Genomic DNA, 26969 nt, shown 5'->3' on the forward strand with positions numbered 1-26969 from the left:
AAGCTACTCTAGAGCTGGAAGTAGAAAACAGATGAGAAAAAAAAAATTGTTCACAAAAGTTTATGTTGACTTAATTCCCTACTCTGAAAGCCTCACTTGATTTCCCCGACCCTATAGGTTTGTTTTGTTTCATTTTGTTTTGTTGAGACAGAGTCTCACTCACTCTGTCGCCCAGGCTGGAGTGCAGTGGTGTGATCTGGGCTTACTGTGATGTCCATCTCCCATGTTCAAACGATTCTCCTGCCTCAGCCTCCTGAGTAGCTGGGATTACAGGTGTGCGCCACCACGCCCGGTTAATTTTTGTATTTTTAGTAGAGACAGGGTTTCATCATGTTGGCCAGGCTGGTCTCAAACTCCTGACCTCAAGTGATCTGCCTGCCTCTGCCTCCCAAAGTGCTAGGATGACAGGCGTGAGCCACTGCACTGGCCCATGTGTCCCTTTTCTATTGCTGCTCCTAGGAACTGAGGTCCTGGGCCCAACACCTCCCAAGCTCACCTGGCATCAGACCCACCCCAGTGAAGCCTGGAGAGCCTGCAACCTTAGGAGAGACCCTGAGGCGGAGGACCCAGCCTAGCTGCACCCAGATTTCTGACCCACAGAAATCGAGAGACAATAAATGCTAGTGTTTTAGGCCACTCTATTTTGGGATGGTTCGTACCCAGCAATAGACAATACAGGCCACAAATGGCTTGATTCGATCCACTGGCTTTAAGGAAAGGCCCAGCTCTGTTGGCATAGGCTCAGGAGTGTGCCATCTTTTTGTCCCTCTCCTGCCTCCACACTGTACCTGAATGTGCACTGGCACAAGGGGCTGCATGACCAGCTGGGGTGCCTCCTCCCAGCCATCTGGAGCCGTCCCAATCCCTCTTTACCTGCTCTGAATGCCCCCTCAAGACCTGGGAAGGAAAAAATAACATCACCTTCCTGGAAAAAACTGCACCAAAGGAATTTCTGTGCACCTAAACCATACTGCTCCCTAAGAGACAGGAATGAGCAACTTTATCCTGGAGAAGGGAAGAATGGAAGAAACTAGTCCTGTGGTCAGGGCAGGACTTTCAGAGAGCACAAGGGCCTGACTCCCTTCTCTGCCTAGTGATCTCTAGGACAAGCGACATAATCTATGAGGGTGCAGGGATAAAATGCGATTTTACCTAAAAAAAAAAAAAAGAGAAATTAAGCTTTACAAATATCCCCCTCCAGGCTGTCCCCAGGGCCCTCCTGGTCTGCCACCCAGCCACATCAGCTCAGCTCTGAGAAGAAAGCCCAGGGTTAGGCCTGGCAGAGAGGTACAGGCGGTGGTCACTGCAAGTGTGTTGCCAGGTGCTGCCATGGAGAAGAGGATGTGCTGGTTATATTAACTCTGTTCATATTCAAAATTAATGCTTGCACGTGGACAGGCGCAGACACTGTGGCAGAGAAGCCATAGTTCAAGACTAGCATGTGAGCCCAGGACTATGTTAAGGAAGTGGCCAAGCCATTCCGCCCATGTCCCCACTGTGTCAGCCACGTTCATCAGTTTTGTTTTACCTCGTAATAAGTTAGCAAGTAGTTGTCAAAAACTATTAAAAATTACCAAGAAGGTAATTTGAAGTATAATGAAATTTGCCCTAAGTGTATATTATGCTGGCAGGGAGCACTTGCGTGACATACATAAATTATGTGTGGGGGGAGCGGTGTGTGTGTACCATGGGTCAATAGGACTTGATGGCATTTTCTAACCTGAATATCAAAGTCTGGGAACTACCAGCAGGACCCACCTGACCAGGGAGTATAGCAGGTCAAGAAAAGAGAAAAACAGGAAAACAAAATAAATTTATTCATCCTCCTCTGCAGAACATTTTCCCTGAACGAGAGTGTCCCTGGCACCTGGCCCAGCTTCCACAATGGAATGGATGGGCCCCTTCCCTTTTACTCCCTAATTGGCCCAAAGCTTTTGAACACATCCTCAAACCAAGCAGAGGAGAAGCCACGGTGTGCCTTCCACCACTGGAGGGCCACATTTGGAATTGGTGTCCCACTTTTTTTTTTTTTTTAAAGATGGGGTTTCACCATGTTGGTCAGGCTGGTCTTGAACTCCCGACCTCAGGTGATCCACCCACCTTGGCCTCCAAAGTGCTTAGATTACAGGCGTGAGCCACCATGCCCGGCCTGGTGTCCCACTTTTAAAACATCCCAGCTGCCACAGGAGAGGCTCTTGGGAGCGGCCTCCAGCTCTTGACAAGGGCCCACAGAGGCCCACTGCCCCATCACAGGGGGCACGCTGGGCCTGTGAGGAGGAAGGGCCTTGCTGCCTCCAGGATGTCCAGTTTGGGGTCCAGTGAGCGGCCAAGCCCCTCCAGCACCATGATGGCAAACACAATGGAGGCAAAGTTGCTCTCAAGCTTTACCTGGAACAGAAAACATAACAGTTCATCTCGGAACCTGCCGATACAGGGACGTGCGTCCTGGATAATCACCTTGCTGTCCACTCTCAGCCTCCCTCAGACCTGCCCACGGGATGTTTACCATCTACCTGACATTCTCTTCTCTCCCATATCATCTCCCCAACCATCGCTACTTGCCCAACCTCCCATCTACTAGATACACTAAGGAAAAATCTAGGGGTGCGGCACATACTTTTCTAGGTTCGTGTCCGTGTGTGTATGAACGAAAACCAAATAAATCTTTCACACACATCCCAGAAACCATACATTTAAATACAGGTCATTCTTCAAAATCTACAGTAACCTTTATGTATATATTTATATTTTAGAGACAAGGTCTAACTGTCACCTAGGCTGGAGTGCAATGGCAAGATCATAACTCACTGCAGCCTTGAACTCCTGGACTTAAGGGATCCTTCTGCCTCAGCCTCCTGAGACTTAGACTCTTTTTTTGTAGACAGAGGGTCTTGCAATGCTGATGAGGCTGATCTCGAACTCCTGGGCCCAAGCAGTCCTTCCACCTTTGCCCCCCAAGTGCTGGGATTACAGGCAGGAGCCATGTTAGCTGGCCTACAATAGCTTTTTTAAGAGACAACACACAATTGACTGCTCAAAAAGGGCACAGCTACCCCTTCAGAGCCAGATTAGTAGTAATAGTAATTGACATGGATTATTCAACTAGTCTTCAAAAGTATCATCATTATCCCCATTCTATAGAGAAAGAAATTATGGCTCAGAGAAGTTCAATGACTTGCTCAAGGTCACTGGGTGAGGAGGAATAGAGGCAGATTTAAACCTAGAACAGGAATCTGCTCTGTAAGTGGACAGAAGGTCAAGAAATGGAAGGTTGACTGATGGGAAAATATTCTTTGTTAGAAATTAAAGAGTATTTGTCTCCACTAAGGGCTGGAAGGTTGTCAGGGGTCAGGCTGATCCGGGAGAAAGCAGCATGCTCCCATGAGCAGCTGTGGAGTTCCAGCTTGGCTCCCGAGCCACACAGGCTCTGGTCCAGGTGGAACCCAGGGCTCCAGCACCTCTGGGAATGCTTTCATTCTGAAGCTGGGTGATGAGTTCTTGGTGTGGATTATTAGATTATTTTACCTCTCTATTACTGTCAAATACTTTATTTAAAAAAATTAAGTGCTACCTGAATAGAGATTTCTTCTAAGGAAGATAAACAAATGGCCAGCTAGCATATGAGAAGATGTTCAACATCATGAACCAGTAGAGAAATGCAATGAAACCACAATGAGACAGCGCCTCACACCCATTAGGATGGCCACTACCAACAAAACAGAAAAGGACAAGTGTTGGTGAGGATGAGAGAAATGACCCCTTGTGTACTGTTGGTGGGCGTGGAAAATGGTACAGCTCTTATGGGAAGTGCCTCAAAAGCTAAAAACATACCATATGATACAGAAAACCCACTTCAGGGCATATGTTTAAAAACTGGAGGCCAGGCGGCAAGGCGGCCAGGCGGCCAGGCGGCCAGGCACAGTGGCTTATGACTGTAATCCCAGCACTTTGGGAGGCTGAGACAGGTGGGTCACCTGAGGTTAGGAGTTCAAGACCAGTTTGACCAACATGGAGAAACCCCATCTCCACTAAAAATACAAAATAAGCTGGTTGTGGTGGCGTGTGCCAGTAATCCCAGCTACTAGGGAGGCTGAGGCAGGAGAATTGCTTGAACCCAGGAGGCAGAGGTTGCAGTGAGCCAAGATCGCACCACTGCACTCCAGCCTGGGCAACAAGAGCAAGACTCCGTCTCAAAAAACATATATATGTTTTCAAACTTAAGTGCCTAGTAAAGTGCTCAGAATGCAGTAGCTACCCTAGGGCCTCTGTCTGCTCTTCCGTCCTGGGAACAGCAGCAGCAGCAGCAGCAGCAAACATTCAAGGCCCCTCATTCACTGTGCCTCAAACTGTGAGGAGATGTTGAGAGGGAGCCACCAAGGCAGGAGGAGCCAGCAGCAGGCAGGGGCGTGGGCCACGTGGCCACAGGCGAGCTGCTCGGCCTCTCAGCTTTGGTGCCTGCCTCTTGGAACACTGAGGGGATAAACTAATAAATGTTACATAGCTAAGTGAGGTACCATAGGGCAAGCAGAGGGGGCGACAGCACCGCCCTATAAGTGCAATCACCATGCCTTCTGTGGGCTGGGAGGCCCTTGAGAAGGCCCTGTGGTCTGGGAACGGCTGGCACAGGTCAGCGCTGCTGGGCAAAGGGGCTGATGCGAGCCTCGTCTGCCTGCTCCAGGCCCTGTGCTCTCAGCTACCAAGAGTGCACGATCATTCCTCTTCCTCTCTGAGCCGCTTGCTAGCAATGGTTGAGGCTTTCCCCTAAGACAAAGGCAACACTTAAGCTGTTTTTACAACAGAACTTCGTCAAAAGTTTTGGAAAGCACAAAAAAGTTTTTCACCAAAAACTAAAAACAAACAAAAAACCCCACCAAAAAAGCTAACCCAAGCTCTGGAGTGACAGAAACGGGGGTCTAGACCGTGGCTTCCCCATGCACAGGACGTGGGTAGTTATTTAACCTCCGTCCTCCGTCTCCTGGTGGGGACAAAACAGTGGGGCTCCTACCGGCCTGTGGCACTGTCCTGAGATTGAGCTTGCGTGTGAGGAAGGCACCTGGCCTCTCCCAGATGGTGAGCTTCACACATGCGCCAGTGGCAGCCCTAACTGCTCCCGACGCTCCTGGGGGCCCTAACTCCTCCCGTCACTCCTGGGGGCCCTAACTCCTCCCGTCACTCCTGGGGGCCCTAACTGCTCCTGTCACTCGTTGGGGGCCCTTCAGTCTGTGTCTCAGTTTAGTCCCAAGAGTGTGGCTATTGCAGAGTGCTGTGGGAGCAGCAAAGCCAGCACCTGGCCTAGGTCCTGGGTCCTATAACGAAGCCTGGCTCTGTTGTGAAGTCAACCAGATGAGCTGCCCACCTGCCCTCCAGCACACCCACTGCAGGATGAAGGGGCCAGAGCAGACAGGAAGCTCTTTTCTGGCCCTTACTTCTATGTTATGATTCTTGCCAAATGCTGCCACTTCCATGAAACGTTTCCTTCTTAGATTGTAAAGCCTCAAGAGATACGATGGAAAAGGCCATCTTCGGATGAAGTCCTCCCTTCTCCGCCCTCAACACTGCTTGCCCTTGGCCAGCAGCCTTAGTTTAAAGAGTGCCCAAGACTAGGCTCCATGACAAGGCGACAGAGCTGAGGCACAGGCTAACATGAACCATAAGGTCAGCTCCCTCTAATGGATGGCAGCAGCCAGGCAGGGGCCACAACGGTCCCACCAGGACCTCTGAAAACACTAGGACACGAGACATGACCCTCTTAAGTAGCCCCTGGACCCCAGGACTTCATTCTACCAGGAAAGAGCTAAGCATGACTTACATTAACACACGCATCTTGAATGTGAACCAAGGAGGGAAGGACATGAAAAGCCAGAGGTAGGATGTGTCTACATTTTTAAATACACTTTTCTACATTTAGATGTCACAGATACTTAGACTGCACTGACTTGACAGATACACAGACTAACTGTGCCACAAAGCACTTGTTGCAAATGACTTGTTCCTAAAAATGCTTTCAAAACATATAGTAGGCCAGGTGCAGTGGCTCACATCTGTAATCCCAGCACTTTGGGAGGCCGAGGAGGGTGGATCACCTGAGGTCAGGAGTTCGAGACCAGCCTGGCCAACGTGGTGAAACCCCATCTCTGTTAGAAATACAAAAATTAGCCGGGCGTGGTGGCATCTGCCTGCAATCCCAGCTACTCAGGAGGCTGAGGCAGGAGAATCACTGGAACCCAGGAGGCAGAGGCTGCAGTATGCCGAGGTTGTGCCACTGCACTCCAGCCTGGGGGACAGGGCAAGACTCTATCTCAAAAAAAATATGTATGTATATAATAGAAGCACCTCCCACTGCCCCGTGTCCACCCATCCCGTCCTGCCCCGTCCCAGCTTCCCCAGAGACCCCCCCTCTGACTGGCCCTCACCTTGTGAGTCATCAGCAACTTAAAGACACTGGAGAGAAGGCTGGACACATGAAGCTGGAAGAACAAAATAAAGGTTAATGCAGACCACAGAGCCTTCCAAAACTGCTTCTTTCCCGCCACCCACACACTCTCATCCCTGGCATCCCACCCTACTCTCCCACTAGGGCACACATATACCAGTGAGCGCAAAAGGGACCATCTGACAAACTAGGAAAGGATTACTACAGCACAAGCCCAACTCCCACCTCAGGACTCGGTCACAGAGGCCTTCAGAGGACAAGCCTTTGAGCCCCGTCCACCCCAACCAGCAGCAACCACAAAAATCACACCTGCCTGTAATCCTGGCACTTTAGGAGGTAGAGGCAGGCGGATTACCTGAGGTCAGGAGTTTGGCCAGCCTGGCCAACACGGTGAAACCCCATCTCTACTGAAACTACAAAAATTTGCCAGGCTGGTGGCAGGCACCTGTAATCCCAGCTACTCAGGAGGCTGAGGCAGGAGAATCACTTAAACCCAGGAGGTGGAGGTTGCAGTGAGCCAAGATCTCACCACTACACTCCAATCTGGGTGACAGAGCAAGACTCCATCTCAAAAATATTTTTAAAAAGGGCAGGCGTGGTGGCTCACGCCTGTAATCCCAGCACTTTGAGAGGCCGAGGCAGGCAGATCATGAAGTCAAGAGATTGAGACCACCCTGGCCAACATGGTGAAACCCCATCTCTACTAAAAATACAAAAATTAGCCGGGTGTGGTGGTGCACGCCTGTAGTCCCAGCTACTGAAGAGGCTGAGATAGGAGAATCACTTGAACCCAGGAGGTGGAGGTTGCAGTGAGCCAAGATCGCACCATTGCACTCCAGCCTGGGGATAGAGCAAGATTCCATCAAATTAATTAATTTAAAAAATAAATTAAAAAACACACACACACACACACACACCTGGATAGACTAGATCAGCAGGGCCAGTGTACCAGTGGCCATTCCTTGTCTGACTCATTCCTGCTAATGTAGTCACGAACTTGGGGAGAAAACAGTCACGTTTGCTAGAACAGTGTGTAAAATACAAAGCAGGCTCTGGCTTGGGTTTAAATAAGGGACATGCACATTGGGCACATCATTTGGCTGCTTGGAGACCACAGTCCTCACTCTCTGTGTGCTTGGCTGTCCCCAAATGAACAGCTACCTCTGGATGAGGAAGGAGTTGCAGCCCCATAAACGTCACTGGACAAGGAGGCACCCTTGAGCTCCAGGAACTTCACTGGGCCTCCTCATGCCTGGAAGATGTGAGGTGTTCTTTTTCTGCTTTAAAACTCACACCCTGTATAAAGAGGTCTCCCTTAGACCCAGGATTTACTCTGCCCCAGGGCCAGGCATGGACACCCTAGTCCCTGTCCACAAGTCATCTGCCCACCTTTTCCAGGGTGATGGTGTTCTTCCTGGCCTGGGTCACCAGCGTGGCCATCTCGGTTTTGAACCCCTCCACATCCCTGCACTCGCTTGCCCGGGCATGATGCAGGATGAGCTCAGCCACTCTCTGGCCCTGGAAGATGCAACAGAAAAGGGACTTGGAGTGGAGCAAGCATAAACCTAAATGCACTGCCCAAGTGTCTTCTCATCTCAGCACACTTTCCCCTGACTTTTCTGCCATCTTGCTTTCGGCTCTTCCTCCTCAGACTGTGACTTTTTCCTTTTGCCCAAACCTATACAGAGGAATGCCCCCACTCCCACTGCACTGCTCCTCAGCGTTTAACCTTGACCCAGGGGACATTTTCAAACCAGCTTAAGACCCCAGCTTTGCATTTGCCTTCTTGGAGGTAGAGACTGCCCTGCATTTTGCTATTTTATTTTATTTCTGAGACACAGTTTCACTCTGTCTCCCAGGTTGGAGTGCAGTGGCGCGATCTCGGCTCACTGCAACCTCTGTCTCCGGAGTTCAAGCAATTCTCTGCCTCAACCTCCTTAGTAGTTGGGATTACAGGTGCCCGCCACCACAACTGGCTAATTTTTGTAATTTTAGTAGAGACGAGGTTTCACCATGTTGGTCAGGCTGGTCTTGAACTCCTGACCTCAGGTGATCTGCCTGCCTCAGCCTCCCAATGTGCTGGGATTACAGGTGTGAGCCACCGCATCTGGCTGCATTTTGCTGTTTTAAATTAAAAAAAAAAAAAAGGGCCAGATGTGGTGGCTCACACCTGTAATCCCAGCACTTTGGGAGGCTGAGGTAGGTAGATCACCTGAGGTCAGGAGTTCAAGACCAGCCTGGCCAACATGGTGAAACCCTGTCTCTACTAAAAATACAAAAATTAGCCAAGTGTGGTGAGGGATGCCTGTAATCCCAGCTACTTGGGAGGCTGAGACAGAAAATGCGCTCTTTCGCCCAGACTGGAGTGAAGTGGTACCATCTTGGCTCGCTGCAACCTCCACCCCCGCAGGGTTCGAGCGATTCTCCTGCCTCAGCCTCCCAAGTAGCTGGGATTACAGGCACATGCCACCACACCCAGCTAATTTTTGTTTTGTTTTTTTTTTTAAAACAGAGTTTTGCTCTTGTTACCCAGGCTGGAGTGCAATGGCTCGATCTTGGCTCACCACACCTCCACCTCCTGGGTTCAAGCAATTCTCCTGCCTCAGCCTCCCGAGTAGCTGGGACTACAGGTGTGCACCACCATGCCCAGCTAATTTTTGCATTTTTAGTAGAGACAGGGTTTCACCATGTTGACCAGGATGGTCTCTATCTCTTGACCTCGTGATCCACCTGCCTCAGCCTCCCAAAGTGCTGGGATTATAGGCGTGAGCCACCGCGCCCAGCCTTAATTTTTGTATTTTTAGTAGAGACGAGGTTTTGCCATGTTGGCCAGGCTGGTCTCAAACTCCTGACCTCAAGTGATCCACCCATCTCGGCCTCCCAAACTGCTGGTTACAGATGTGAGCCACTGCGCCCAGCCTATTTTCTTATTTTTTACAGAGACAGGGTCTCCCTATGTTGCTCAGGCTGGCCTTGAACTCCGGGGCTCAAGCAATCCTCCTACCTCAGGCTTCCAACGTACTGAGATTACAGGTGTGAGCCACCATGCCTGGCCCTTTTTTTTTTTTTAAATAAGAGACGAGTTCTCACTATGTTGCCCAGGCTGGAGTACAGTGGCTATTCATAGGCGCAATCCCACTACTGATCAGCATGGGAGTTTTGACCTGCTCCATTTCCCACCTGGGCCGGTTCACCCCTCCTTAGGCAACCTGGTGGTCCCCTGCTCCCAGGAGGTCATCATATTGATGTCGAACGTAGTGCGGACACCCGATTGGCATAACACACTACAGCCCAGAACTCCTGGGCTCAAGTGATCCTCCCACCTCAGCCTCCTGAGTAGCTGGGACTACAGGTACGCGCCATGCACCCAGCCCATTTTTTTAATTAAAGGAAAATTCATGCCAACTTCTGTGGTCCCAGTGAGTCTCACCTGCCCCATCACTACAGCCATGAAAACTGCCCGGAAATTCCTCAGGTCAGGGGCCTGCAGCTCTGCCACAATGCCAGCATCCAGCAGCACCAGTCGCAGTGGGCGCAGGGCAGACGGCATGGCCACCACCAGACTGTCACAGGCGTCTGCCTGCTGCAGCTGCGCCTCTTGACTCAAGAACAGGCCGTCAGCGCCCTGGACCAGGATGTTTCCAGGGTGAAGGTCTGCGTGCACAAAGTTATCCACAAATATCTGGAAGGAGATCACACTGCTCATGACTGAGCCACCCCCACAGCACCACCAAGCCACACAAAAAGAAAGTTGCCAGAGTGACAATAATCTCCCAGTAATCTATCACAGCTGCAAAGAGGTGCATGTCCTATAGACACTCTTGTTTATAGATGTCAGCTCAGAATTTGCACAAAGACAAGCTAAGTTAAAGTTTTCAAAAGAAAAATTATTTCAAAGTAAAAAGCATTTTTAAAATTTTGAGATGGAGTTTCACTCTTGTTGCCCAGGCTAGAGTGCAATGGTGTGACCTCACCTCACTGCAACCTCCACCTTTCGGGTTCAAGTGATTCTCCTGCCTTACCCTCCCAAGTAGCTGGGACTACAGGTGTGTGCCACCACACCTGGCTTATTTTTTGTATTTTTAGTAGAGATGGGGTTTCACCATGTTGGTCAGGCTGGTCTCGAACTCCTGACCTCAGGTGATCCACCGCCTCGGCCTCCCAAAGTGCTGGGATTACAGGCATGAGCCACCATGCCTGGCCTGGTATACTTTTAAAAATTCACTGAACATAATTTAAGATTTATGCACTTTATTGAATGTTGTTATAATTCAATTTTTTAAGTTAAAGTTCTGAATCTTCTGGAACCTTGCCCTCAGTCCTACCTAGGGTCTCATGCCGGGATCCTGACCCCAGAGCTGGAGGCCCCTCACCCTCTCTCCACTCCTGGTGCTGCTTCATACTGCTTCTCCCCTGGCTACTTCCCCCTTGTCCCCCTTGGAGCCCTGTTCCTGCGGACAAAGTCCTCTTGCCACCGGTTCTCACTGCAGTTACTTAACTGAAACCTGGATGTGCCCCAACAATCCCACTTCTCCAGGAGCCAGCAGGGTGGGAGCTGCTGACTCCCCTTGGAGTAGAGTTACCTGAGCCCACCCCCGGCATGGCTCTCAGCCTTGGGTGCATGTGCCTGCCTGCTGTCAGCCTGCAGGATGCCACCTGCTCTGAGCACCCTTGCTGTGGGGACTCCAGACGTGCCTCCACCCACAGCTCTATCTCTGACTCCTGATTCATTCTCCAGCTCTCACCACATGCCTGGGTCCTCCCTACCTCAATTCTTTGCCTCTGAGATCTGGTTATTCTTCCTCCCTATCTGCCTCAACTCTGTCACCCATTCCTGTTATCTGTTCCTTCAACCACTGTCCTCTGTCCCAACCACCAGGAAGACCAGACCCCCGACAATCTAAGATCTTCCTTTGCTCCTGCATGGGAGCTGCTAGCAATGCTGGGCCACGATTACTACCAACCATGGCCACTATAACCAGCGTGGCTTAGGGCTCACTGAGGCTTCTTAGGAATTTCCACTCCTTTACCATCATGGTGACCCTATGAGGAAGTCACTTCTTATCCTCTTTTGAAAGATAAGAAGCCTGAGGACAAAGGTTAAGTAGCTTACCCCAGACACTGCTCTCTGCCCCCAACTAGTAAACTGGAAGCTGAGATTTGAACCTAGACAAATCCTGCTCTGGGCTCCTAACCCCCAGGCTACACTGCAGATAGGCAAAATACCCCTCTGCCTCTCCAACACCAAGATGGCCTGATGCCTCCTGACAACCATTCACATTTCCTGAGTAGCTTTTTTTTTTTTTTAAATAGGGACGGGGATTTCTCCATGTTGGGCAGTTTGGTTTCGAACTCCCAACTTCAGGTGATCCACCTGCCTCAGCCTCCCAAAGTGCTGGGATTACAGGCATGATCCACCACGCCTGGCCCCAAGTAGCTCTTTCTAGTCCCAGGGCAGCAATCTCAAACCTCTCTGTTCTCTTTAAACCTCGTGTCCCGGCCAGGCGTAGTGGCTCATGCCTGTAATCCAAGTACTTTGGAGGCCAAGGCAGGTGACTCACCTGAGGTCGGGCATTCAAGACCAGCCTGACCAACATGGTGAAACCCTGTCTTTTTTTTATAAAAAAAATAAATAAAAATAATTTTTAAAAATTAAAAAAATAGGCCGGGCGCGGTGGCTCAAGCCTGTAATCCCAGCACTTTGGGAGGCCGAGGCGGGTGGATCACGAGGTCAAGAGATCGAGACCATCCTGGTCAACATGGTGAAACCTCGTCTCTACTAATATAAAAAATTAGCTGGGCATGGTGGTGCGTGCCTGTAATCCCAGCTACTCAGGAGGCTGAGGCAGGAGAATTGCCTGAACCCAGGAGGCGGAGGTTGCGGTGAGCCGAGATCGCGCCATTGCACTCCAGCCTGGGTAACAAGAGCGAAACTCCACCTCAAAAAAAAAAAAAAAAAAAAAAAAAATTAAAAAAATAAATAAAAATAAAAAAACCTCATGTCCCATGACCCTCTGCATCCTACTCCCAGCAGAGAACAACAGCCCCTCTTAGTTCACAAGGAAATAGAAGGTTTCCCATGGAAACACCACCAAATCCTGTCCCTGTGCCTATAAGTTTCTCTATCCCTCCAGCCCAGGGTTTCTCAGTCTATTGCTGGGGGTGAGAATGGCTGTCCCTGCACTCTGGGGTGGTAAGCTCCTGGCCTCTTCCCAACGGGTGACAGTAGCACCCCCGACCCCCAACTATAACAACCAAAAATGTCTCCAAACATCGGCCGGGTGTGGTAGCTCACGCCTGTAATCCAAACACTTTGGAGGCCAAGGCAGGTGGATCACCCGAGGTCGGGAGCTCAAAATGGTGAAACCCCATCTTAAAAAAAAAAACAAAAAAAGAATGTCTCCAGACATCGCCAGGTGTCTCCAATAGACAAAACCTCCCTGTGGTAAACCACAGCTCTGGCATTTGTGAAACAAAGAATTCCCTCCGGATGTGGCCAGGCTCCTCTTCAGCTGGGGAGGCCTTCAGAATCCTCACTGGTAGATACGGGAAAGACAAAACCTACTAAGAGTTCTTAGGAGGTGGGAACACTTGAACATGTTTAAACGTCCAAGAATCAAATCTACCTTTTGGCTCCCCTGCCTGTCGTCTCCCCCTCCCCCTCCAACTCCACAGCGGACATGAGGTTGTGACAGCCCTCCTAATTAGGGGATTCCTCAGCCTAAAACTCTCCTATGTCCTTTTTTTGTTTTTTGTTTTTTTTGTTTTTTGTTTTTTTGAGACAAGGTCTCACTGTGTCTCTGAGGCTGGAGTGCACTGGCATGATTTTGGCTCACTGCAACCTCCACCTCCTGGGCTCAGGTGATATCACCTCAGCCTCCCGGGTAGCTGGGACAAAAGGCATGCTGCCACCACACCCTAATTTTTGTATTTTTTTTTTTTTGGTAGTGACAGGGTTTCACCATGTTGCCCAGGCTGGTCTCAAACCCCTGGGCTCAAGCTATATCCCCACCTCAGCCTCCTGAAGTGCTGGGATTACAGGCACGAGCCACTGCGTCCGGCCAAAACTCTCCTATGTCTTAATCTGGGCACTGGGATGCTTTTTAAAAATTCACTAAGCATCATTTAAGATCTGAGCACTTTATATATAAATATTATTGGATTTCAAAAGTTAAGGCAAAAAGCTTCAAAATAAACTTATCTGCCCTTGGATTAAAGTCTAAACTCTTTCACAGACTGATAGATCCTTCATGATCAGGCCCCTCTCACCTCCTCAGCCTCAGCAATCACTGCCCCTTCCATCAAACTCTCTTCCAAGCCATACTAAGTGCTTTCATCTCTCCAAGGGCACCATGCAGTAGCTCACCCCAGGCCTCAGCACAGGCTGTTCTCTCTGGACAACTCCCTGCCACCTGTCCTTATGCAGTGACACCTAGACCTTCACACTGCAGCTGAGATGGAGCTACTTCCTGAGTGAATCCCTGGGTTGGCACAGGCCCCTCCTAAATGACCCTTTGGCACACTGGACTCACTCCTATAAATCATTTACTTCGTTGTCACCTGTTTTCCCAATGAAGAGTATGTCATGAGCATTGTAATTGTGTCTGTTTTGCTCACTACTGTAACCCCAGACCTTAATTCAGTGCCAGGCACCTGGTAGGTGCTCAATAAACATTTACTGAGCAAATGAGCAAAGCAGTATTTAAAATATGATATTGTCTCAGCTGTTTGCTAAACTACAGGTAACCCCAGCAGAACTGGGTCATGGTTATCCTTCTTCCCACAGCACACAGAGCCTGAGCCACTGACAAAGTAATTAAGAGGCTGGGAGCAATGGCTCATGCCTATAATCCCAACACTTTGGGAGGCCAAGGTGGGAGGATCGCTTGAGCCCAGGAGTTCGAGACTGCCCTGGACAACATACTGAGACCCTGTCCCTACAAAACCATTTTTAAAATTAGCCAGGCTTGGTGGCTCATGACTACAGTCCCAGCTACTCAGGAAGCTGAGGAGTGAGGCGGGAGAATCACCTGAGCCCAAGAGGTTGAGGCTGTAGTGAGCTGAGAGTTTGCCACTGCATTGCAGCCTGGACAGTAGAGTGAGACTCTATCTCAAAAAAGGGAAAAAAAAGTACTTAATAGACACTGCGGACATATGGACATTTATGGAAGCCTCTACTCTTTCTAGAACAGACTTTCTCAACCTGGCAGCTTGCTGCTTGGCTCTCCTTCCCACCCAGATAGCCAGAGTCCCAGACCACGCCCCATCTGCAAGCTGACCACGTGATGGGCCTGAGCCTGCTCCGGCCACAAGCTCACCATCTTCAGGAGCATGTTGATCCCCAGCCGCGCAATCTTCTTCTTCAAGTCCACAGGAATTCCTGCCTGCTGGTAACTGGACACAGGCACGCTCTCCTTCAGAAAGACCAGGGAGAGAACAGCTTAATCCTAGCCAGACTGTGATGTCGGCTCCTCCCCCCATATAGCACCAGAGCACTGCCTTCCCCCTGACTGAGAAGTAACCTGAAGAATTTCTCCTTTCCTAGAACCCCTTATAAATCTGTGAGTCAGCCATGTGCAGTGGCTCACACCTATAATCCTAGCATCTTGGGAAGCCAAGGCAAGCGGATCACGTGAGCCCAGGAGTTCAAGACCAGCCTGGACAACATGGTGAAACAAAAATCAGCCATGTGTCGTGGTATACAACTGTGGTCCCAGCTACTCAAGAGGCTGAGGTGGGAGAACCACCTGAGCTCGGGAAGTCAAGGCTTCAGTGAGCTGAGAGTGTGCCACTGCACTCTAGCCTGAGTGACAGAGACTCCGTCTAAAACCAAAACAAAAATCTGTCATCCATGCATTGATTTGAACTTATTTACATTCCCTTCTATAACAGCTATCAGAAGGATGACAAGTCACATAGGTTTATTGGAAAGGAAACCTATCAACTCTGCTACTGACACTGAGCAAGATAGGGATGGGCACCGGAAAGCCAGTTTCTGGGCAAGAATCAGCCAATAGGAACCTGGGCAATGTGAGGAGATCCCCATCTCTACAAAAAAAAAAAAAAAAATAGCCAAGTGTTGTGGCTCACACCTATAATCCTAGCACTTTGGGAGACCAAAGCAGGAGGATCACTTGAGCTCAGGAATTTGAGACCAGCCTAGGCAACAGGCGAAACCCAGTCTCTACAAAATAATACAAAAATTAGTTGGACATGGTGGCTCATGCCTATGGTATCAGCTACTCGGGAGGCTGAGGTAGAAGGATCACTTGAGCCCAGGAGGTGAAGGCTGCAGTGAGCTGAGATCATGCCACTGAACCCCAGCCTGGGCAACAGAGAAAAAAAAAAACAAAACATTGTCAAAGCAACCCATGGAGATAGATCTCATTATCCCTAATTAACAAATAAAAGAACCAAAGCCCAGAGAGGTTAAGTAACTTACCCAAGGTTAAGTTTGCTAAAGAGGTTAAGTAACACAGCTAGGAACACTGGGCAGTTCATGTCACTTCCCTGAATCTCATTATCACTATCTGTAAAGAGGAGGCTGGGCTGGGTGCAGTGGCTCGCGCCTGTAATCCCAGTACATTGGGAGGTCAAGGCGGGCAGATCACTTGAGGTCAGGAGATTGAGACCAGCCTGGCCAACATGCCAAAACCCCATCTCTACTAAAAATACAAAAATTAGCCAGCTGGTGTGGTGAGACACGCCTGTAATCCCAGCTACTTGGTAGGCTGAGGCATGAGAATCGCTTGAACCCGGGAGGTGGAGGTTGCAGTGAGCTGAGATGGTGCCACTGCACTCCAGCCTGGGCAACAGAGTGAGACTCAGTCTCAAAAAAAAAAAAAAAAAAAAAAAGAAGGCCAAATGCTGAACTAGAATAGAGGATAGCTAGGGCAAGAGACATAACACAAGGTTGAGCGCTTTCTCTATGCCCAACTCCTCCTCCTTTTGAATTCAATGTGTCATTTCCTCCTGAGACAATCCTCTAAGACAGGAGCTACTGCCTGTTTTCTAGGTCACCAGCTAATAAAATGGCAGAGCAGATTTTCAAATCTAGGGGGTCGGGCCACACCCAGTGCTCTCAGCCACCTCACTACAACAGTACCTCCCCCCGAGGTCCCAGCTCCTCACAGCTTTACAGACACAAATCCCATCCTCTCTCCAGACTGAAGCCTTTCTGTGGGCTGGAGATGGGCCCACTGCGATGGCAAGTGAAAGGCATGGCCAGGCAAAGCCACCACTCTTACTTCGTATGTTTCTACCAAGACTTCCCTGGTGACAAAGGGGCGCAGAGGGGTGGGGAACTTGACAGCTTTCACATTCCGGAAGTTGACCTGGAAGTGTTCTAGATTCTGAGCTTCATAACGCAGGTCGATCTACAGAGAAATGGTGGACAGAAAGGATGAGGGCTAGTCTGGGCACAGGCACAGTGACATCTGAAATGCCAAGGAGCTGGCAAGTCATGAGATCCACCCCACCTTCCCGACCAGCTTGCCCCGCAGGACTCGCCCAGAAACTCAGGAGGCAACATCCATGGGCTACACCCTGCCCCAGCAATCCCACATCTGTGTGAACTCCTGGAGGGTGCAGATAGCAGGTGTCCTGGTGGGCTTTGGGCTGCACTGCTTCTCTGCTACTCTCTCCCTTGCCACTCGCCTGCCTCACAACAGCCCATTGATCCCTTCCCCGTCTCTCTGGGGTCTGGCTTCTCCAGGCCCAGCCCCCAGTCCTGTCCTTCCATTGGGGCCAGCGCGCTGTGGTCACTTCCACACAGGACTGCCCTTCCATCTCATGGCCAGTTCTGCACCTACCGCATTGACACTGCCACCACTACCCTCTCCAACCACCATTCACGAGACGCAAAGGACCAGTTCCAGGTTTACCATCAACCTCCGTGGGCCTCCGGGGCTGGTGCCACTGCTCACCCAGCTCTATGTGGTGGCTCTTCCCCTGGCGCCTGCCCTTCACTCTCCTGGCACCCCTGCTGCCTCTCAGTGTCCTGTCTTTGCCAGGTCTCCTGTGCCCCCAGGAGCTGATGTCCTTGCTCCTGACCACAGCCAGCATGTGCGCCCCCTTGACATCCACCAAGCCCTCAGCCGGTGCCTCCTCTCACAGTAGCTTGATCCCCATGCCAGACCTCCATGCCAGCCTCCAGAGTGACGTATCCAACAACAACTGGATGTGGCCTGGTGGGAGCCCAGAGATCCTGAAGCTCTATGTCTAAATGCAATTTCCCTTCACACACACTCAGTCACCTTTGAGTCCTCAGATCACACCTTCTCTCTTCCCCTCCGCGCACAGCAACAGCCCAATGCCATCAGATCTGCAGCCCTCATCTCCCTCAGATCAGTCCCTCTCCCCTAGTGCCACTCCCAAGGCACTTACCCTCATGTCCAGTCAGCTGAGCACAGAGGTGCCTAGGCTGTGCTCCTTATGTGACCCATCCTCCCTCTCCCATCCCTCAGCTGCATGGTAAAGTCTGTACTCCTTAGAATGGCATCCAGGTGGGTCATGATTTGGCCCTTACTTCTCTGTCCAGGTCCATCTCTCATGGCACCTTCCCCTTCCTTTACCACCTAAGATCTGGCCTCACCCAACTTCATATAGTGCTCGACATCCCAGACTGGCTAACACCCCCCTGGGTTCAAGTGATTCTCCTGCCTCAGCCTTTCAAGTAGCTAGGATTACAAGTGTGCACCATACCTGATTAATTTTTATATTTTTAGTACAGACAGGGTTTCACCATGTTGACTAGGCTGGTCTCAAACTCCTGACCTCAAGTGATCCACCTGCCTCTGCCTCCCAAAGTGCTTGAATTACAGGTGTGAGCCACTCACCCAGTCCTGACTGTCTTCTTTCTTGTTTTCTTTGTTTACCAGCTTCTCACAGAGGTTTTTTCTTGTCTTTTTTTTTTTTCTTTTTGAGATGGGGTCTCACTCTGTCACCCAGGCTGGAGTATGGTGGCATGATCATGGTTCACTGCAAACTCTGCCTCCTGGGTTCAAGCGATTCTCCCACCTCAGCCTCCTGAGTAGCTAGGACTACAGGCCAGCGTCACCATGCCTGGCTAACGTTTTGTGTTTTTGGTATAGATGAGGTTTCACCATGTTGCCCAAACTGGTCTCAAACTCCTAACCTCAAGCAATCCAACCCACCTCAGCCTCCCAAAGTGTTGGGATTATAGGCATGAACCACCATTCTCAGCCCTAACAGCCTGCCAGCCTGCCTTTCTTTCCTTCCTTTCTTTCTCTTTCTTTCTTTCTTTCCTTCCTTCTTTCTTTCTTTATTTATTTTTTGAGACGGAGATTTTGCTCCAATTGCCCAGGCTGGAGTGCAATGGTGCAATCTCGGTTCAATGCAACCTCTATCTCCCCAGTTCAAGGGAGGGCTGTTTTAGTCACTGTTACATAAATTTATAAATGAACAGAGAGACAATCATATACTACACCCAGACCCACAGCTTTAAGGTTTCCAGCCTAGGAACGTGATAGGACTACTGAGAGATGAAGAGAGGCTTAGTAGGAAGAGCTGATTTTTAAGGCAAATGGGGTGTGATTCAGAGATGAGAGTTTGAATGATGGAACCACACCATGTCTGCCAGATTTCTGCAAGGAGAACTGAAACTCAGATGAGTGGCAGGACTGAGAGGAATAAATGCAGAGATGGTTGTTGGAATTGATGCTATCTTCTCTGTTTTAATTTGCTTTTGTTATCAAATTACACTGCTCTGTAGCTATGGTCTGAATGTTTGTGTCCCCCCAAAATTCCTGTGTTGAAATACTAAGCCCTGGCTGGGCATGGTGGCTCACACTTGTAATCCCAGCGCTTTGGGAGGCCAAGGCGGGTGGATCATGAGGTCAGGAGTTGGAGACCAGCCTGGCCAACAGGATGAAACCCAGTATCTACTAATAATACAAAACATTAGCCAGGTGTGGTGGCAGGTGCCTGTAATCCCAGCTACTCGGGAGGCTGAGGCAGGAAAATTGCTTGAACCTGGGAGGCAGAGGTTGCAGTGAGCCGAGACCACACCACAGCACTCCAGCCTGGGCAACAGAGAGAGACTATGTCTCAAGAAAAGAAAAAAGAGAAAGAAATGCTAAGCCCTAAGGTGATGGTATTAGGAGCCGGGGCCTTTAGCAGCTGATAAGGTCATGAGAGCAGAGCCTGCATGGATGGATTAGCGGCTTTAAAAACATGGGACCCAAGACAGAGCCCTTGCCCCTTTCACAACGTGATGACACAGAAGGCGCCAATTATGAACCAGAAAATGGGGCCTCACCAGACACAGAATCTGCCGATGCCCTGATCTGGAATTTTCAGCCTCCAGGACCTCAAGAAATACATTTCTGTTGTTTGTAAGCTACTTAGTTTATGGGATTCTGTTTAAACAGACTAAGAGACTTCCTAAACATTAGAATGAATCCCTAGGACTTAAAATCTTAAATCAGAGGCTCTAAACAAAGTCTTAGCAGGTTGCTTCTGAAAACCTGCCAGTTCCTGCACTACCCACCAAGGAGCCAACAGGTGCCGACATGGAGCCCCGACCGCCCCAGTGTGTTTGCTAAGTCTGGCCCCTTATACAAATGTCCCCAGGGCCCTGAGCATGAAGGAGGTCCTTGTTGACTCAATTTGCCCTGGAATCAAAGCAAAACAAAGGCACAGTGTGTGACTTTGCTAATTATTTTCTCACTCTGGAGTCATTGATTATGGCAGAAATAATGCTAGACATTCTTCACCAGAATCATTTCCTTTTCCTCCCCAGCACAAAGGAAGATGGTGTTTCCCAAGTTCCCCGTTACATTGGGCCTATGTGGTTAAAGCTCTGATCAGTGGACAGGGAAGAAGTGATGTTTGCCACTTCCAGACCTAGCCACAAAATCTCTTAAGTGACCCTCCCTGGCTTCTCCCTCCAATCCACACTGACCCCAGATGACACGTATTGAAGAAGGCAATGCCAACCTTGGGAAGCAACTGAGTTCCCTGAAACTAGGGAGTAGAGCTCCCTCTCTTGACCACGTGCAGTGGCCTAGGTCTGTCATCCCAACACTTGGGAAGGCTGAGGAGGGAGAATAACTTAAGCCCAGGAGTTCAAGGCCAACCTGGGCAACATAGCAAGACTCTGTCTCTATTTTTAAAATAATAAAACAAAAAGCTCCCTTTCTCTGCCTCAGTTCACCTGCATAGAACTTTGTTTTTTATTTCTGTTTTGCTTTTGAGATGGAGTCTTGCTCTGCCGCCCAGGCTGGAGTGCAGTGGCATAATTTCAGCTCACTGCAACCTCCACCTCCCACATTCAAGCAATTCTCATACCTCAGCCTCCTAAGTAGCTGGGATTACAGGCATGCACCACCATGCTGGGCTAATTTTTGTATTTTTAGTAGAGACAGGGTTACACCATGTTGGCCAGGCTAATCTGGAACTTCTGGCCTCAAATGATCCACCCACCTCAGCCTCCCAAAGTGCTAGGATTACATGCATGAGCCACCATGCCCACCAGAACTTTGATATAAGCAAGAAATGACCTCATTCCATGAAGCCACTGAGGTTTCAGTGTTGTTGTTTTACCAGCTAGTGTTACCTACTCTAACATACCACATGAGCTATGACATACCGCAAAATTATTCAACATTTACTAAGCAGCAGCTAATGGCAAGAACGATGTTAGGTGCTATTTACAGCTGAGGGAAGGAGAACTCACCTGTTGGACCATCAGCTTCTCAAATTCCTCCACAATCTCTGGCAAGCTAAGCCACTTGATGCCTGGCAAAAGTCCGAGGACTCGGCTGCCAATCTTCATCAGCAGCAGGTCCATATGCACCTGAGAGAGCAGGCCAGGGTGCAACACCTGTCGGAAAGAGGAACCATGAGACAGGAAGAATCCACTGGATACATTTTACCCAGCCAGGGCTGGGTCCCACCATCCAAGAAAGAGCCAAGTGGCTTCTCATCAAAGGAAGGAAGATGTGGTCCCAGCACCCAAGCAACCCAAGCAACCTCCAGATCCTGTTCATTTTCCTCTATCAAACTATTCACACCTCCACTTCAAGCCAAGAAATGAAACAGCGTGCTTGAAATAAGCACTCAGAGCCGGGCGTGGTGGCTCACGCCTGTAATCCCAGCACTTTGGGAGGCTGAGGCGGGTGAATCAACTGAGGTCAGGAGTTTGAGCCCAGCCTGGCCAACATAGTGAAACCCCATCTCTACTAAAAGTACAAAAAATTAGCTGGGTTTGGTGACGGGTGCCCATAATTCCAGCTACTAGGGAGGCTGAGGCAGGAGAATCGCTTGAACTGGGAGCGGGAGGTTGCAGTGAGCCGAGATCGCGCTATTGCACTCCACCCTGGAAAAAGAGCAAAACTCCATCTCAAAAAAAAAAAAAAAGAAAGAAAAAAACAAGCACTCAGATATTGGTCAGGCAAATATAAACATGGGGGCGATTTGCATGGCGGGTGTTTCTGATCTGGGAAAGCTCAGTGGGTAGGTGAGCTGTGAGCTCTCAGAGCACTTACTTTCACTGCCACGGGGATAAGGTGACCTGGCTCAGGGTGGTAGCCAGGGACGGGAGCCTGAGACGCCCCTGCTTTTGATCCAACCAGGTCAGCATTAGGGAGGAGCAGCCTTTCTAGAAACGACTGGTCTGCGAGATTTCCTGGAGGTTTCCGGCCATTTCCAAGGTATCCAAAGAGCTCTCTCAGCCCCCTGACTGCCCCAGCTTCTGAGGAGGGCGGCGGACAGGAGGCCCTGTCAAGTCTCTGGACGCTGTCAATCTCCAGGAATGCAGTGTTGGCGTATGCTTTGTACACCTGGGCCACACAGCCTGAGCCCACAGGTTCCCGGTTCTCAAAAGAGAGGATGTCCCCCCATTCCTCCCCAAAAGCCTCCCGAAGGAATCGCTCAGTGTGAGTCCACGGGTGGGGGGTCACTCGGACATGCAGCTTGGAAAACTGGGCACAGAAAGCCTCGGAAAACAGATCGCGCCGGGTGCTGGCCCACTGGCCCAGTTTGATGTAGGTTGGGCCTGAGGTCTCGGTGGCTTTCAGAAGCAGGTGGAGCCAGAGCGTGGAGACGCTGGGAGCCAGGTAGGTGAGGGGGTAGAGGAGAAGGAGGGGGAAGAATTTCACCAGCAGAGCTCCGGCACGAAGCCAGAGGCGGAGATGCAGGAAGACGCCGCCCAGCGGTCCCGCTCGGGGGAGGCTCTCCGCGGGCCCAGCGCCAGCCGCGCCGCTCCAGCGGACCCTTTGCCGACCCAGGACGTCAGGGGCCCCCTCACCCACGTCCCCGCAGGTGGAGACGAGCTTGGGCAAAGTGCCCAGCAGAAGCCAGCAGAGCCTGGCATCGCGAGGGCACTCGGAGGGCCTCAGGAGGCCGAGTCCCTGTCTGAGCTCGAAACACCTCAGGTGCGACAGGAAAACCCTGACGGAGACGCGCCAGGGCGCCACCATCCTCCAGAGGCCCGCGGCCCAGGCGGCCCACCCTCCACTTCGGGAGCGCCCGCTCAGGCGAGGCTGCGGTGAGGCCGAAGCCCGGCCCTGCCCCCGGGGACGGAGCTACCCATCCGCGCCGGCTCCGGCCCCGATCGCGCCCACACCTCGCCGGGCCTTAGGCCGGAAGCGCCCGCCCGACACCCGCCGCTCTGCGCCCAAGGGGCTGTCAGGCGGCACCGACTGCGGAACGGGAGGAGCCAGGACCCACGCGAAGCCAGGCCCCGGGTGCGCGCGACGAGCGAGGGGACCGCGTGGGCGGAGGCAGAGACCGGGCAGTCGCAGGGTCACCGCGCGCCCAGGGGCCAGTGCGAGATCCCCGGGGTGGCTGGCAGGCGGGTACGGTGGCGGGGGTGGGGGGGAGGGGGGCGGAGCGTTGGGGGCGGAGCGTTGGGGGCGGAGCGTAGGGGCGAGTGAGGGGGTGCAGGTGCAGGGAACCCGGGCACTGAGGGCTGTGGTGGAGGGGAGGGGCACGGGAGATGGGTGGGACGGGGTCAGCCACCAGGTTGAAACCGCCATGGCAAAATTATAACCGAGACAGTGAAAGAGATCTGACCTAACCAACTCCATCTTGCTTCTAACCTCCAAGCTGTCCTTGTTTATTCCTGGGCGTAAGCTGAACTAACTTTGGGAGGAACTTAGTTTATACTTTATACTTTAAAACAAAGACAATATCAACGATAACAGCCCTTTTTTGTTGTTATTTTTTTGAGACGGAGCCTTAATCTGTCGCCCAGGGTGGAGTGCAGTGGCGCGATCTCATCTCACTGTAAACTCTGCCGCCTGGGTTCAAGAGATTCTCATGCCTCAGGCTCCCAAGTACCTGGGATTAAGGTGCTTGCCACCGCGCCCCGGCCAATTTTTGTAGTTTTTAGTAGAGACCAGGTTTCACCATCTTGGCCAGGCTGGTCTTGTACTCCTGACCTCCGATCCACCTGCCCCGGCCTCCCAAAGTGCTGGGAATACAGATGTGAGCCACCGTTGGCAGCCCATAACAGCCCTTTCTTAAACCTCCTTCTTGCTCGGGGAATAGATTGCCTTTGTAGGACTAACAAAGCCACAAGATTAGAAAGTATGATTTAGGAGTCAGGCAGCTGGAGGCTACAAGATTCTGACCCTCCCTAAATTATTCCTAAGATCAGTGCTCAAGATATTTTGCAGACCCTGTATTTGATGGATCAGCTGGCACCAACCAGATGGATAAACTGGCTCATCTGATCTTGTGGCCCTCCACTTGGGAACTAACTCCGTGCAAGAAGACAGCTTCAATTTCCTGGGATTTCATCTCTGACACAACCAATGAGCACTCTCCACTCACTGGCCTTCCCCCACCCACCAAGTTGTCCTTAAAAACTCTGCTCTCCACAGAGTTGCAGGCGCAGTGGCTCACACCCGAAATCCCAGCACTTGGGAGGCCCAGGTAGGCAGATCATGAGGTCAGGAGTTCAAGACCAGCCAGATCAACATGGTGAAACTGTGTGTCTACTAAAAATACAAAAAAATATTAGCCAGGTGTAGTGGCGCAGGCCTGTAATTCCAGCTACTCAGGAGGCTGAGGCAGGAGAATCGCTTGAACCCGGGAGGTGGAGGTTGCAGTGAGCTGAGTGAGCTGAGGCCACTGCACTCCAGCCTGGGTGACAGAGCGATGAGTCCATCTCAACAACAACAAAAAAAAACTTTGCTCCCCGAATGCTCGGGGAGACTGACTTGAGTAATAATAAAACTCCAGTCTCCCGCACAGCTGGGTCTGCGTGAATTACTCCTCTATTGCAATTCCCCTGTCTTGATAAATTGGCTCTGTCTAAGCAGCGGGCAAGGCGAACCCGCTGGGCTGTTTCAGGGTGGCCGGTGGAGGCAGAGGGCTGAGTGCTGGGCAGTGAGGCTCCCAGGGAGCAGAGGGTCGGTGGCAGAGGCCTGGGCAGCCAGGATCTTCCGGGAGCGCCCCGGACCCACCCCTTAAAGAGGACAGTGACCCCAGGCCAAGACGGCCCTGCTCTTGAGTCCTGGGTCCTGGGTAAAAAATGCAAAGGCCCACACCATGTCCCCCTCCCCACGTCTATCATCTCCCCACTGACTTCTTCGTATCTTTCATTATTCCAAAGAGCATGGATGAAAAGTGTGCGAGCTGAAGGCAAGTTCTGAACACAGGTCCACTTTTCAGTAAGGGTAGGGATGGCGGGTGGAAGGAGGGGCCTGGGTCGGGGGTAGGAATTGGTGGATGCTACGTCCTCGGCTGCATTAATTCAGCAATTGTGTTGGACCTTCGGGAGAGGCTCTGGAAAGGCCATGTTCATTCAATAATACTTATTGAGCCCAATAAATATTTGAGTCCAATCTTATATTTGTTGAGCCTCAATAATATCTGCTGATCAAGCTAGGTCATGTGCTGGACCCTGGGAAAGTGGACACAAACATCTTGCCCTTACTGGTTGAATACTAATGAGGGGGACCTAAGTAGGAACATATAAATGCTGAATTTCAACCTTTTTAAAAACACCCTTGATAAGAAATTAAAATGTGCAGTTTCAAAGTGTGGCAAAGCCATGAAAGAAATGACAGGGCAGGGTGGCTCACACTGGTCTCGAATGCCTGACCCCAGGTGATCCCCTGCCTCCCAAAGTGCTGGGATTACAGGCGTGAGCCACCTCACCCAGCCTAGACAGGCTTTATCTCCATGTGAGTGAGAGGCTTCCACAGAAATCTGCCCAAGAGGCTGGGCGCAGTGGTTCACGCCTGTAATCCCAGCACTTTGGGAGGCTAAGGCAGGCGGATCACAAGGTCAGGAAATCGAGACCATCTCTGCCAACATGGTGAAACCCTGTCTCTACTAAAAATACAAAAATTAGCCAGGCATGGTGGCACTTGCCTGCAATCCTCAGGAGGCTGAGGCAGGAGAATGGCTTGAACCAGGGAGTCGGCAGTTGTAGTGAGCAGAGATCATGCTATTGTACTCTAGCCTGGCAACAAGAGCAAAACTCTGTCTAAAAAAAAAAAAAAACTACAAGTTCTCTAGATGTGCATTTATGATTTGGGGAATACATTTAACAGTAGTTAAGAATGCAAATTATGGTGCTAAATAGGTGTGGTCTCAAATCCTAGTTACTTAACCTCTCTGAGCCTCGTTTCCCGACTGTAACCACTGGAGGTGTGGTAAGGAGTAAGCAGGTGTCTGTGATGTGCTTAGCCCCATGATTCGATAAATGGTAGCAAATGTTGTCATTTATATTATTTTATCCTAGATAAAAGTTGTTCTGTTTCTCTCATTACTTCATAAGACCTGCAAATCGCAAATTTGGAGGATATATTGTGGAAGGTCTGACTTAAAATAAGGCCCTTGTGAGGCAGGGCGCGGTGGCTCACACCTGTAATCCCAACACTTTGGGAGGCTGAGGCAAGCGGATTACGAGGTCATGAGATCGAGACCATTCTGGCTAACACGCTGAAACTCCAACTCTACTAAAAATACAAAAATATAGCTGGGAATGGTGGCATGCAGTTACTTGGGAGGCTGAGGCAGAAGAATTGCTTGAATCCGGGAGGTAGAAGTTGGAGTGAGCCGACATCACGCCACTGCACTCCAGCCTTGGTGACAGAGCAAGACTCCGTCTCAAAAAAAGAAAAAGAAAAAGAAAGGCCCTTGTGGGGCCTTATTTATCTAAAAATTTATCTAGAATTTTATCCTAGAAATGTTATCCTAGAAATGGTGGCTCTCAAACTTTAGCATCCATCAGAATTACCTGGAGGGCTGGCCCCACCCCATTGCTGATTTTTGTCGGGGCCCAAAAATTTGCATTTTTAACAGTTACTATGTGATGCCGATGCTGCTGGTCTGGGGAAAACATTTTGAGAACCATTGACCTTGCAAATAGTGGTAGTGGTAAATGTGGTGGCGGTGGTGGAGATGGTGACAGTGGGGGTCATGGTGAAGACGGTGTTGGTGGTGAAGGTAACGGTGGTGGGTGGTAACAGTGGTGGTGGCGGTGGTGGTGGTGGTGACAGTGGCAATGGTAATGGCATCGATATTGGTAATGACAGTGGTGGTGGCGGTGGTGGTG

General features: G+C 50.6%; 1 protein-coding gene across 3 annotated transcripts; it reads right to left on the reverse strand.

Moving 5' to 3' along the window:
* Positions 1–1799: 1799 nt before the first annotated feature.
* ADCK2 (aarF domain containing kinase 2) lies at positions 1800–22899 on the reverse strand. Of its 3 annotated transcripts, XM_064361143.1 has the most exons (8): positions 21943–22899; positions 21132–21278; positions 16681–16809; positions 14752–14847; positions 9864–10115; positions 7823–7951; positions 6414–6467; positions 1800–2388 (listed from the first exon to the last, which is right to left on the reverse strand). In XM_064361143.1, exons 1-8 carry the CDS (start codon positions 22873–22875, stop codon positions 2248–2250), a joined length of 1881 nt encoding a protein of 626 aa, XP_064217213.1. In that variant the 5' UTR covers positions 22876–22899; the 3' UTR covers positions 1800–2247. The 3 variants fall into 3 exon arrangements, with proteins under 3 accessions (XP_064217213.1, XP_064217246.1, XP_064217283.1); XM_064361176.1 differs by lacking the exon at positions 16681–16809; XM_064361213.1 differs by lacking the exon at positions 9864–10115.
* Between the last annotated feature and the right edge of the window lie 4070 nt (positions 22900–26969).

This window comes from Aotus nancymaae, unplaced genomic scaffold, assembly GCF_030222135.1.
Source record: "Aotus nancymaae isolate 86718 unplaced genomic scaffold, 86718_ANA_hifiasm-v0.15.2.pri h1tg000002l, whole genome shotgun sequence".
Classification (NCBI taxonomy): Eukaryota; Metazoa; Chordata; class Mammalia; order Primates; family Aotidae; genus Aotus; species Aotus nancymaae.